Raw genomic sequence first — 13744 nt, 5'->3', positions numbered from 1 at the left:
TGGAGCGACTGAGCTTGTATTCACTGGAATTTAGAAGGTTGAGAGGGGATCTTATAGAAACAAATAAAATTATTGAGGGATTTGACACGCTAGATGCAGGAAACATGTTCCCGATGATGGGGGAGTCCAGAACCAGGGGCCATAGTTTAAGAATAAGGGGTAGGCCATTTAGAACTTAGATGAGTAAAAACCTTTTAACACAGATAATTGTGAGTTTGTGGAATTCTCTGCCTCAGAAACTGGATGCATTCAAGATACATTTATTTGTCACATGTACCAGTTGGTACAGTGAAATGGGGGGAAAATAGTTAGATAAAGCTCTTAGTGCAATCAAGGGATATGGGCAGGAGGCAGGAATGGGGTACTGATTGTGGATGATCAGCCATGATCACATTGAATGGCAGTGCTGGCTCGAAGAGCAGAATGGCCTACTCCTGCACCTATTGTCTATCTATCTATAGTCCTGCTCATTCTAGCCTTACTTTAGTCTGAATCATTGCTCTGTATCAGTACCCATAATCGACATCAACCAAACATATATTTTCTCTTGGAAGCCTTTCATATATGACCAAACATATGGGTGTGTCTATGTGGTTATTTTTTTTCCTTAACGAGGAGATTGTATTGCATAATCATAGTTACAAAGTTCTGTAAAGATCAAAACTGCTCAGCACTTTGCAAACATCAATAAATTGATCATCAAAATATATTATCATCCATATCCATGACACAATCAACAATCATGATCCAGAATCCCCATGGATATGTGTTCCCTCTCCATGGACATACAGGCATGGACATAGGCCTGGAAGTGGGACAAGTATTCATCTGGGGCAGAACCCTCAACTTCCCACTGCCTGGACCCTTGAACGGCCATCTTGGACAGGCTCAGGAGCAAACAGGCAGGTAGATGCTCCCCCGCCGACTGACCCTCCCCTCTCCACACCAGGTAACCAAAGACCAGAATGTGGGGTTGAAATTCAGCCAAAATTTGAGGAGCAGCCCTTCAGATTCTAAAACAAGGACTGCAACATACCATATTCACGTGGAATACTGTCTCATCGGGAGAGGCAGAGAGAGAGAGAGGCAGAGAGATGGAGGCAGAGGGAGGGAGGCTGAGGGCTGAGGTCCCGACCACTGGCCAAATTTAGTGCCTTCCACCATAGTGATGAATGCTGTGGTGGATGTTTGTGTTAACATTTTTTATTGTGTTTTTGTGTTTTTTTCATTGTACCGTTGCTGGCAAATTCATTTCACTTGCACTTTATGTGCAAGTGACAAATAAAACTGATATTGAACCGTGGTGGCCAACCCCTTCAAGGTCAGCTGCAGGTGGCACCGCTGGGACACAAAGATGGCTGGGCGAGGAAAGGGACATCGGTTCGTGGGCCGATCCGGTCGAAGGCCCTGCAGGAGCATGGGGGTTAGCTGGATCGGGAGCCGCTCCAGTAGACTGAGCGTGCAGATGGCCTGGACTTTAGAAATGGCACCAAAACATGGCGTCTGCATGTGTAAATGTGCAAAAAGAACTTCACTGTGCAGTTGCACATGTGAGAAATAAAGCATCATTGAACATTTCCTACGTGGATTGCAGAAGATTCTAATTAAAGGAAAATTATTTTACACAGTTCACACATTTCCAGTGCAAAAGTCAATAATGCCAAACAAGATTTGAACACTTAAATTGTCAAAATAGTTTATTTGTATGTATATCAAACTTGCATTATTTTTAATTTGCTTATAAAAGGTAAATGACACCTTGTTAAGCGCACACCATAAAGCATTGCAAAATGATGTTTCCAGAATTGTTTTCACTGTTACACCAACAGAACTATGCATCATTTTTATATCCTTGAGCTGTATTAGAAGCAACACACAAAAAGGGAATTAGCTTTTTAATGTTAGTTTTAGTTTTTTTAGTTTGAGAGATTCAGCGTGGAACCAGGCCCTTCGACCCATCCAGTCCGCGCCGACCAGCGATCCATCCACATTAACACTATCCTACACCCACTAAGGACAATTTTTACATTTACCAAGCCAATTAACCTACATACCTGTACGTCTTTGGAGTGTGGGATGAAACGGAAGATCTCAGAAAAAACCCACGCAGGTCACAGGGAGAACGTACAAACTCCGTACAGACAGCACCCGTAGTCGGGGTCGAACCCGGGTCTCCGCCCGTGCATATCTTTGCTGAATAGTTGCATACTTTCATCCACTACTAAGATAAGGTGAGCCATTTTAAGAAGGATGTTCCATGGTTATCATATGGTTCATTCGTCCTGCATCCATAAAGCTCTGCAACCCTCAAGTAGCATTGCATCCGGCACCAGTTATCATGCCTCGAGTTCAACAAGTATTCCATTTTATTACCAATCACTTCCACAGCAGTGATCTATCAAACCACTGCCTCAAGTTATTTAAACTATAGCTGGTCAATCAGAAAATGATTTAAAGCAAACTCAATAAATCTGTGTCCAACATAGTCTTCTCCGTGCCTTTCACCTCATCCAGACAAAATAACCTGAGAATAAATTATTCTCCCCTTGGACCCACTTTACCATTGAATCTGTCTAGAACATTTTCCAAACTGGAAACCAGTTAAATGTTCTAAACACAACTCTCAACATGTAGTGTGAAGTGATAAAATAGCATTTCTGATTATCCTGAGGGGTTTCCTTGTTGTCGATAGCTTTCAGCACAAGGCCAGGAAATGTCATACACATTTAGTCTTTGGCATCACCGACTCCATCAGGATTGATAGCAAACATAGCCTCTGCCTCAGGCAGACAGGGGGAGTCGTAAATTTTACAGATCCGTGTTTCACCTCGACCTTTCCTCAAGGACAATCTGAAAAAGAAATAATGGACAGGTGGACAATGTGGAAAATCTGTTCAAGGAGAAGCTGAGCCGTAACAACGACAATGGTAAATACCTGTTTGAGAGCTAACTTGCTATCAATAAGAATTATGTTACAATTGGGCTTCGCCATATAGAATTCAGAAGATGCATAGGAAGGAACTGCAGATTCTGGTTTAAACCGAAGATAGACACAAATAGTTGGTGTAACTCAGCAGTTCAGACAGCATCTCTGGAGAAAAGGAATAGGTGACGTTTTGGATAGGGACCCAAATTCAGTCTCAAGAGACTCAGGCGCAACTCTATCTTATCATATGTTGACCAAATCATCCCTGAGATCATTCTCGTAAACCTCCTCTGGACTTTCTCCAACGCTAGCACATTCCTCCTCAGATATGGGGTCCAAAACTGCTCACTATACTCCAAATGTGGTCTGACCAGTGCCTTAAAGCCTCAGCATTACATCCCTGTTTTTATATTCTTGTCCTCTCGAAATAAATGCTCACATTGCATTTGCCTTCCTTACTTCCAATTCGACTTGCAAATAACTTTTGGGAAATCTTGCACCAGCACTCCCAAGTCCCTTTGCGCCTACGATTTCTGAATTCATTTCCCATTTAGAAAATAGTCTACGGCTTTATTTTTATGACCAAAATGCATGACTCCACACTTTGCTATACTGTATTCCACCTGCCACTTCTTTGCTCACTCTAATGCCAGCTAAAAATTTGTCTTGACGATTGGATCAACATCATGATGAGATTAGTTTAACTTGGCATCATGTTTTGCACAAACATTGTGGGCCGAAGTTCCCATTCCTGTGCTGACCCTGTTCTATGTTCTTCACTTATTTCTGAAGCTGCACCCTAATCACCATTCAGCATTTACCAAATTACAAGTTGGCTACTTAATTAAGAATCATAGTTTGTTGAAAAATCATTGCACATTTAGTCAAATGTAGTGTTTAGATATTGATCATCTGGGAAAGGTATGAAAATATATCTTAAAGGAGCCAATGCATCCAAGTATGGATAGGAAACAAATAAATATTGAGGATAACAGCAAGTACAATTACATTTATAACAATATGTATGCTTAGACTCTACATTTTAGATGCAAACAGTATAAAGCAAATTAAGGCAAATGGTCAACTCTATCATCTAGAAACTCATGAACCATATTTTAAATAGTTTTACCCAGGCAAAGAGTTAAACATCCTGTCAGCGTGATAAAAATACAGATGTCTGCAAATAAAACAAATCTGTATTCACAGAAGGTGCAACGGTCATATTATAAATCCCATCTACCTTGTTGTTGATGCATGGGCAATAATGTTTCCACCAATTGGCTTTTTTGGATCTGCAGCAAACATGGCCGCACCATCAACCTGGGCCACCACCTGGTTAGTTATTACAACAGCTATCCCAAACTAGAAAACAATAAAAAATATTACCATATGACAAACCCAGTAAATTACCAATTATACAAATCACAATTATTTTCTTTCAATTTCCACATCACCTTTGGGTTAACTAAATACGTTCAAATGGAAATTTTAACATTGTCAGAAGCCAAAGTAAACGAGGTTTTGCCAGTTGGGCTATTCCCACAAAATTACAGAACCCTGAGGCTGTGGCAGTTCATTTAAAAGAGTAAGAACTAATAGTGACAAGGGATTGAGGTACCTCAAACATATTGTATAACTGTTCCATTGACTGCAAGCATGTAGTGCCAGAAAAGGTTTTTTTTTTGCTTTTCAGTAATCAAACCCATTTCTGGTCCATTGTCAACATGTATAAACAAAATCAGCTCTCTAACATGCAGTAAGATGCATTTTAATCTACTATGAAAACACACTAATAAACAAGTACATTTATCTGAATGGTGGCCGATTAGGAAAAGGGGAGATGCAACGAGACCTGGGTGTCATGGTACACCAGTCATTGAAAGTAGGCATGCAGGTGCAGCAGGCAGTGAAGAAAGTGAATGGTATGTTAGCATTCATAGCAAAAGGATTTGAGTATAGCTGCAGGGAGGTTCTACTGCAGTTGTACAGGGTCTTGGTGAGACCACACCTGGAGTATTGCGTATAGTTTTGGTCTCCTAATCTGAGGAAAGACATTCTTGCCATAGAGGGAGTACAGAGAAGGTTCACCAGACTGATTCCTGGGATGTCAGGACTTTCATATGAAGACAGACTGGATAGACTCGGCTTGTACTCGCTAGAATTTAGAAGATTGAGGGGGGATCTTATAGAAACTTACAAAATTCTTAAGGGGTTGGACAGGCTAGATGCAGGAAGATTGTTCCCGATGTTGGGGAAGTCCAGAACAAGGGGTCACAGTTTAAGGATAAGGGGGAAATCTTTTAGGACCGAGATGAGAAAAACATTTTTCACACAGAGTGGTGAATCTCTGGAATTCTGTGCCACAGAAGGTAGTTGAGGCCAGTTCATTGGCTATATTTAAGAGGGAGTTAGATGTGGCCCTTGTGGTTAAAGGTATCAGGAGGTATGGAAGGATGGCAGGTACAGGATACTGAGTTGGATGATCAGCCATGATCATATTGAATGGCAGTGCAGGCTCGAAGGGCCAAATGGCCTACTCCTGCACCTATTTTCTATGTTTCTATCTTTGGTTTTGTAAGAACCATGCTAATTAATAACTTTTATCCTGCCAATGAAATCCCATGATTACATACAACAAAAGAAACACGCATAAAACTATGACGAAAATTGATACGTAACAAAAGTGATTTCCTTCGGATAAGTTATCGATGATTTTGGTCAATTACCACAGAACAAACAGAAATATTATCAGTAAATGTTCATACATGGAATCCTTTACCACAGGAATTCGCATGGGATTTAGGGATGCAAAAACACAAATCAAATCATGCAAGAGAAGAAATATCCGAAACAGGAAGAAAGAAATGGACGTTGTGAGATCGTCGTTTGGGTTATGAAAAATGGCTACTACAGAATTCACAATTCACTACCCAAAAAATTTAACATATATAATTAAATTCACTCTCACAGAATTTATGAGGAAAAGAAAGAAACAGAAATTGTATTATGTTTCACCTTGTGTTTTTTTAAACATATGGCCCGTTTTCTGAGAATACAACACCTCCCACCCCCATCTCAGTAAAGCAGGGATGCTGTAGAACAGAGAACACATGGTAAGATTAAGGTGAGAGAGGAAAGATTTAACAGGAACCTGAGGAGCAACATTTTCACTCAGAAAGTGGTGGACATATGGAATGAGCTGCTCGAGGGGGTAGTTCAGGCAGGTACAATAACATTTAAGAGACACTTGGACAGATACATGGATAAGAAAGATTTTGTGGGATATGGGCCAAATGCAGGCAAAAGGGGATTAGGCCACAAATGGAGTATTGCATCCATCTTAGGTCATGACATTCTCGGAGGATGTGAGGATTCTTGATAGAATACGGAAGAGATTTACGAGGTTGGCTCCCAGAATGAGGGGAGTTCAACTGCAAGGTTAGACAGAAGAAGCCAGGGATATTCTCCTTATAGCAACGAATAATGAAGCGAGTTGATAGAAGTAGGCCAGATTATGATAGAATAAATTGATTATGATAGATTAAACACAGAGAAATCCTCCTCTTTAATGAATGGCTTGAAGATAGGGTGCACAAGTCCAAAGTTTTGGATACGAGGATGGGGAGCCAGGCTTGTGAAGTGAAACTGGTTTAAAAACGCAATAAACACATGATCTGGAATGCTGCCGACTGGGTTGGGTGATTTCAAAAAGGAATTGGATAAGCACATTGGAAAATCACGTGCAGGGTTACAGAGTGAATGCAACTGCAGAACATCACGTGCTCCGCTAGGATCAGATATTATTTATTGAGAATTCATGACACCCCATTACACCTTTCACGGTTCATCATTCACGTAAAATTGATAAGCTCAAATTCAGTGCAGTTGCATTTTCTGTTTCCCATACTGTTGTGCAAACATGATTTAAATCTTCTCTGCAATAACACCAACCAATGCCATACCTTACCTCCCCCTAGTTTAATTACTTGGCATACAAATCGAATACAAATATGTAACCCAAAACATGTTAATACAAAAGTGCAAGGCTTACCTCATCTGCCAGTCGCAACAACATTCGTAGAAACCGTGCAAGATGCATCTGCCTAGCAGCTAGCTCGCCCCTACCAGAGTAGTCGGTCCTGTACAACGCTGTTGCACTGTCCACAATTAACAAGGCATATCTACAGAGGGAAATTAACTTGAAACAACTTTCAACAAAAGCAGCTTTACTCTCGATAAGATAGGATAGAAATAGTCAAAGGTAATAGTGTGCACTATTCTAATTTTCAGACAGTTGCATTTATATTGTAATCAAAACAAACTGCAGATGCTGGCTACCTGAAATAAAAGTAGAAAATACTGGCAATGTTCACTAGATGAGCCAGCATCTATGGAAAGGGAAACACAGAATTACTTTGTGTCAGAATTTTGAGGCACAAAATTATTGAAGGGTGTTTGACGTGAAAGGTTAATTTTGTTTCTCTTTCCATAAGTAGTGACATTCCTTTATGGTACTGTCTACCATTAAAGGCCCCTCTATTAGGGAAGGTCCGCATACAAACATACAGGACTAGGTCCTCAAATCTGTCCATGATTTAAACAATTGTGGCTGTTCCGATTGTACCCTCAGTTTTGCATGTTATGTTAACTGTGGCAGCCTTTCTACACTATAATCTAAAGTGCATTTACCTCCACCATAAATATATTCCACCATCTTTTGAATAAATTAATGTGAAAGACACAAAACAAAAACTCACATCATATGTGTTCATGGGAACTCTTGTTTTTAAACAGTAACGCCTATTTTAAATTCTCCTACAAGAAACATTTTCTTCATATCCTCCTGTCAAGATCCCTCAGCATCTTGTATGCTTCAATCTAGTTCCTGACTCTTCTAAAAGTCCAGTGGACACGTCCTCTCAAGTAAACCTTTTCTAAAGTGCTTTCAATTTATATCGTTCTCTAAATAAGAAAACGAATATTGCACACAATTCCAAAGGTGGTCTCACCAGTGCCCTCGGCAGCTGATCCATAATTTTTATTCAATTCCCCTCTCAAATAATGTTGCTAACGTTTTTTTATTACTTGCTGTACCTGCACTCTATAGTCTTTTGCAAATCATACACTAAGATACCGAGACCCTCTGCATCTCTTAGCTCTTCAACCTTTCACCATCCCAAGAATGTGTTTCTTTATTTTTCTTGCAACATGGACAATTTCCCATTTTCCCCACATTGTACCTTTGTCTACTCATTCAACTTTACAGGTACCTGGATTCTGTCATCATGGCAGATGCTTGATACAATAGTTGGGTCTGATGATCAGTGTTGTAAGCCCGAGCATATGCAACATTGTCTAGAACATTACTTCCCGAAAGGTTGTATCTGACAAATGCAAGAAATAAAATGTAGACGTTAAATTGATAAAACGCTGATTACATAAATTGCTTCATTACATAAATTCAGACATGTTTTTATGACCAGTAGATGATCAAAATCCTGTCAAACTTTTTTGCCAACTACCTCTCATTAAAGTGTTCACTGACATCAACATCCTATATTTTTAGGTTAAAAAATTACTAGAGGAACTCAGTTGATTCGGCAACGTCTGTCCAAGGAAGTTGGCAGACGATGCTTTGGGCCTCTTCAGACTGATGGAGTAGAAAGGACAATGGCTGATAGAGATAAGAGAGGTGGGGCAAATATCAGCAAGTAATAGGTAGATTTAAACAGGCAGAGGTCGACTGGCAGATGTCAGGTTGGGGGAAAAAACAGTGAAGGGAATAACAAAGGTTGCAGGTGGATGACAAAAAGGTGCAAATTACGGAATCTGATAAGGAAGAAAGGTGGGGAGTGAAATGTAGAACCAGGAAGAGGGAAACAACATAGAACGAAACAAAGGAACAGAGGTGGTGGAAAGGAAAATGGGAGTTTTGGAATATGGAGGTGTGGGAGATGAATGAATAGAGATGGTTGAAGGGAAAGAAGAGTGGAAAATCTGGAGGGTGGTGGGAACATGAGATGGGGAGGGAATTAAACAGAAAGTGGAGAATTCAACAAACAAGTCGGCATGAAAGTGGAAAGGGGAATTAAAATGACACGAAATACTAACGCTAAGACTTCTGCCCTGTATTCTTGCAGCCGCTGAAGCTCGCAGTCTCTCGTAATTTTAATTATCCTACTAAAATATATCATTCTCCTTTCTCATCTACAAAACTAGACATGGTATTCCATTCGGTTCCAATATCACAGGTCGAGTACAGCAATCTAGCATGGTAAAATTTGATCTGGACATGTTTCTTTTCATTTAAACATGGGCTTTGTATTTTACAACTGTCAAGGGAGGGATCGGGAATCTCTCTCACTGTTCTCCATTTCCCTCTAATCCTCCATTTAAATTGTTAGACCATCAACATCTACTTTCCATCAGACCAAAACCTTATACAATTGCGTTATGAGGAAACCAAATCAAAGTTATTGATCTCCTGAACTCAAAATTTTTCCACAAGTAGTAGCTCTACTCAATAATCAAAAAATCTGTAGCCTCCTTTTGTTCTGGTATTTTATTTAATTCACATGTTTAATCAATAATGTTTTATTATTGATGTTTAATGTTTTATGTGTCATTCCTAATTGTCACTGTATGTCATGTCGTCACTTGCGGGCGGAGCACCAAGGCAAATTCCTTGTATGTGAATACTTGGCCAATAAACTTATTCATTCATTCAAATATTTGTCTGTTCTAATAGTACCCTGCCACATTCAAGTTGTACCGACTGGATCAATTCAGCAGAGCTTCAAAAATATCTGATCTATTGATTAGATTGCTTTTTTTTTTTACAAAAATGCCTACTCCCAACATTTCCTCTTCATTCCAGCTTTCAATTCCCAAAGCTGACATAAGAATATAAATTGAAATATGAGGACATCCTTCCAAGCCCACACCACCCATGTCTTATGCTTTTTGCCACCTAACCCACTTATCTTGTGTAGGAAGGAACTGTCTATGCTGGTTTAACCGAAGATAAAAAGCTGGAGTAACTCAGCAGGTCCTTGGTCATGTGCAAAACAAAATTAAGGCCATATATTTTTTAATGCTGTTCTCTTAAACCACTAATACATTCCACGTTTAGTCCAAATGCAGAGAATAAATCTCTAGTCAAGTGTCTTAATAAAACAAAGCCTATGGCTGCACACGTCATGCTGCACCTCCTTCACCCAAGACACAAATTAAATTAAGTAAGAAGGCTGCATAGAATGGTTTGGGATTTTCTATTTTAACAAGGAAAACGAGGGAAGAGACAAATATAATGGAAAATGGAGTTGAAATATTCATCCGATCTAGAATTTTTTTAAATTTACAAGAACATAACTGAATTGCAATACAAACCTCTCAGCCACAGCAAGGAGGCGCTCTGGGCGGAATGTACCTTCGGTATCAATATACATAGCTTTCCCTTCACCTCCACCACGGTCAATGGGTAACTGAAAGTCAGTAAAGCAGAGGAGGAAAAAACAATACACTTTCAGCAAGGCAGAACAAGAATTCCTTTAGTATCACAACTTCATCTGATATTTACAGGTAGGAGGTTTTTAAAGGCTTTTATTCCATATTTGGCCATCCACATGTTGAACAAGTATCACTGGCACAAGATGCAAATTCTCACATTGGTGGCCTACAATGTTAGAAAGGCAGGGTATGTTCGTCACCTGACACATGTAAAATCAAATAAAATGTCTGTTGGTGGAAGAATTGGATAGCAGTAGTCAAATAAATTTACAAAGCGACTTAACTGATGTATTAAAATGTACATGTTAGATACCTGACACGTCACTGCCAATGTATGGCAGAGCTGGGTCTTCCCAGTACGAAACTCTCCAAACATCTCTGTGATTGAACCAGTCTCTATCCCACCTGAAACACCAAAAGGAGGTCTTGGTATTAACAATCTTTATCCAAAAATAATTTTTATTTAATGCAAGAATCATTTTTTAAACAATATCTTTAAATCAGACTTTGAGCACCCTGGATCGAAATAAATGTTTTTAATCTATTATGTTGCCGGGGGACAATTATAGATAACCGTATTTCCATAATTCCCAAATTATTCTTTCAGCCACATGAAAACTGAAGGCATAAGGTAGGCAATAGGGTATGGCAACACCGAATAACCATGTTATCTTAGTTAGACTAATAATACACTAAGAATCATTCTTTAATTGCATTGCTTGGTTATGCTTTACTTGTAAGAGTGTAGCTAAAGGAGGCATAAAGAAAAACAACTGTAACTACACTGAAATCAAGTCTTCAACGTGGTATAAAAGGTCTTGAAGAACATCAAGGCATTAGAAGACAAAATTTGACATCAAGTTATCCAAGGAAAATTTTAGGGCAAATACGATGCTTAAGAAATTAAACTGTGGCATGCAGTCCATATTGACTCATTATCTCTTCTGCCAAAGTTTATCACTCACAGTTCCCAGTATTAAAATTTACCTTCCACTTTGCTAACCATTCAACCAGTCTATCAATCAGAGAAATAAACAAAATATTTTCATCCATGCTGCAAATCGTACCAGTTCTCATTCACCCACCGCTACTTGTGCTTGTTTTCTGGTTCAATATTGCCTTTTATTTTAAACATTTCACCCAGGATCTTAAATCTCTGTTACTCTGAACTGTATTGCCTTCCGCCACAGTGAAGAACTCTGTGGTGAATGGCTGTGTTGAATTATGATGTGTATTGCGTCCTTTTTTAATTGTAACGCTGCATGGTAAATGACATTTCACTGCACCTTATGTGACAAATAAATTTGAACTTTTTGAACTTCCCTCTCCACCTAGTGGTAGGGATTGGATTTGGGAGAAAAGTATATAGGTATAGTACAAATAGTGGATTGCAAAAAGGGCAGCTTTATTTAACGGGTATAATAAGAGTTGCAAGTCCTTGAATATAACACGCACGCACTCATGCACACAGTTAAAATAATGGAACATATGTGACTGGAAATGGTATTTGCCAGTGATTTGCTCTGGAGCTCATATTTCAATGAAATAAACATTTGACATTGGAGTCTGTTCAGGACACCAAATCAAAGTCAAGGTATCCTTTATTGTCATTCAGACCTTTCGGTCTGAACAAAATTTCGTGCCTTGCAGTCATACATCAGTCAGGCAAATCAATGGACAGTTAAATTATTAGATGGAACAGAAACATTCAAATTAAATTTGTGGCCAAATATGTGGTATAGGTAGGTACACGAGTAGGAAGTTCAGGGTGCTGCACTTTTAGTTCAAGAGAAACAAAGCAAGAACCCATTAAGCAACGCTTTCAAACATCCAGCACATATAAAAGGGCATATCTGTGTACGGAGTGGCCGAGGCTGGTGCCCCCGCAGGTCTGAGCCTCCAGCGGGCAGGTCGGAGCATGGGTCTGCAGAGTCCGCGGCTGAGGTTGGAGCCAGCATGCCGCAAGTCTACAGTCTGCGACCATCCGTGCCTGGGTCGACGGAGCCCTTGGCAGGGGCCTGGGTCAGGGCCACGGAGGCGCCCGGAGAGGACCCGGCGGTCGATGGGGGCGCCGATCGACGGACGAACATGGAGTGAGGATGCCGCTGCCAGGGAAAGGAACACAGGTGGATCCAGTGTGGGGGTCCGCAGTGATGGAGAGGGGGAAGAACAATGGGGAACCCAGCGTTAGGGGGGCCACTGTGAGGGGAGGGTGAGAACAAAAGGGGCCTGGCACAGATACTGTCTAACTTTGCCAGCGCACGCATGTGGCGACCATTTGCATACCGTGGGTGTGCAAGCAAAGAATTTCACTATGACTTGTCACATGTGACAATAAAGCATTCATTCATAGAAATGGGTTATCATTATATAATTTTGGTCTGAACACGTGTTCAGTCCTCATGAACACTTTTTGGATAGAATTAATTAACTTGATAAATAGCTTTACCTGCCCTTGAGCTAGACACAAAAAAACTGGAGTAACTCAGCGAGACAGGCATCATCTCTGGAGAGTAGGAATGTGTGACGTTTCGGGTCGAAACCTTTCAAACACTTTCAGTCCTTCGTAACATTCTCTGCAATCCTAACCTACCTCAGCCTTCGCAATTAGTGCCTGAATCGGTGCATTCTAACAATGTTGGTGACACTTGCAAGTGTCCAAGGCTCCAGCTTTTGACTGATAAACTTCCCTTCAACCAGAGCATGAACTCCAAAGTTTAGGACAAATAATTTCAACAATTGGCTAATCATCTAGGACTCCATAAACAAGTATTGTACAGTTAACATTTCTGCGGATGATCACTTGTTTGCAGTAACCAGTCTCCTTCACTAGTTCAGCCAACGTGAAACTTTAAATTTATTCTTGGCAATACCCTCGGCAAACAGAGAAAATGTAAATTAAAAGGAGGAGGGGGATTTGGGGGCAGCAGTAGCTGCCGCCTCCAATTAACTTTCATCTGTTCTTGCTTTCACCTCCAACCCAGTTATGAAGCTTCTGGCACTAAATGGGTTAGATCTCATCATGCAAACATTTTGGAAAGCTGGCTTGGGAAGCAAAAGTTAATGCTGTACAGCTTTCTTTGGTGCTCTCAAAAACTTCCCAGCAGATGATCTACCAAGTTTATTTCATGGGATCTCTTGCAGCCTGGGGTACAGCTTACACAAATATACTGAGCTAGACATAGGAACAAAGAGGCATAACACTGATTGCAGTCTATAACTTCCTGTATTCAAACTTAATTAAGGCCTTTTACAAGATAAAGCTCCTCACTTATTTTTAAAATATTGATAATCATTGGTAACTGCAAT

General features: G+C 40.1%; 1 protein-coding gene across 3 annotated transcripts in view; it reads right to left on the bottom strand.

Annotated features, from left to right (window-relative positions):
• Positions 1 to 1674: 1674 nt before the first annotated feature.
• Positions 1675 to 13744, bottom strand: part of rad51 (RAD51 recombinase) — a 33033-nt gene continuing 20963 nt past the window's right edge. For 2 of the 3 annotated variants that reach the window (XM_033026679.1, XM_033026678.1), the window contains exons 5-10: positions 10749 to 10840; positions 10316 to 10410; positions 8197 to 8310; positions 6978 to 7107; positions 4167 to 4288; positions 1675 to 2850 (exon numbers count right to left, since the gene is read on the bottom strand). In XM_033026679.1, the coding sequence (XP_032882570.1) occupies positions 2727 to 2850; positions 4167 to 4288; positions 6978 to 7107; positions 8197 to 8310; positions 10316 to 10410; positions 10749 to 10840 (677 nt within the window). In that variant the 3' untranslated portion in view covers positions 1675 to 2726. Of the gene's footprint in view, positions 2851 to 4166; positions 4289 to 5465; positions 6019 to 6977; positions 7108 to 8196; positions 8311 to 10315; positions 10411 to 10748; positions 10841 to 13744 lie in introns of those variants that run through there. The other variant, XM_033026680.1, reaches the window with a different exon arrangement.

This window comes from Amblyraja radiata, chromosome 9 (assembly GCF_010909765.2).
Source record: "Amblyraja radiata isolate CabotCenter1 chromosome 9, sAmbRad1.1.pri, whole genome shotgun sequence".
Lineage (NCBI taxonomy): Eukaryota > Metazoa > Chordata > Chondrichthyes > Rajiformes > Rajidae > Amblyraja > Amblyraja radiata.
Note: the sequence above shows the minus strand (reverse complement) of the source record. Positions and strands in the feature narration are given on the sequence as shown.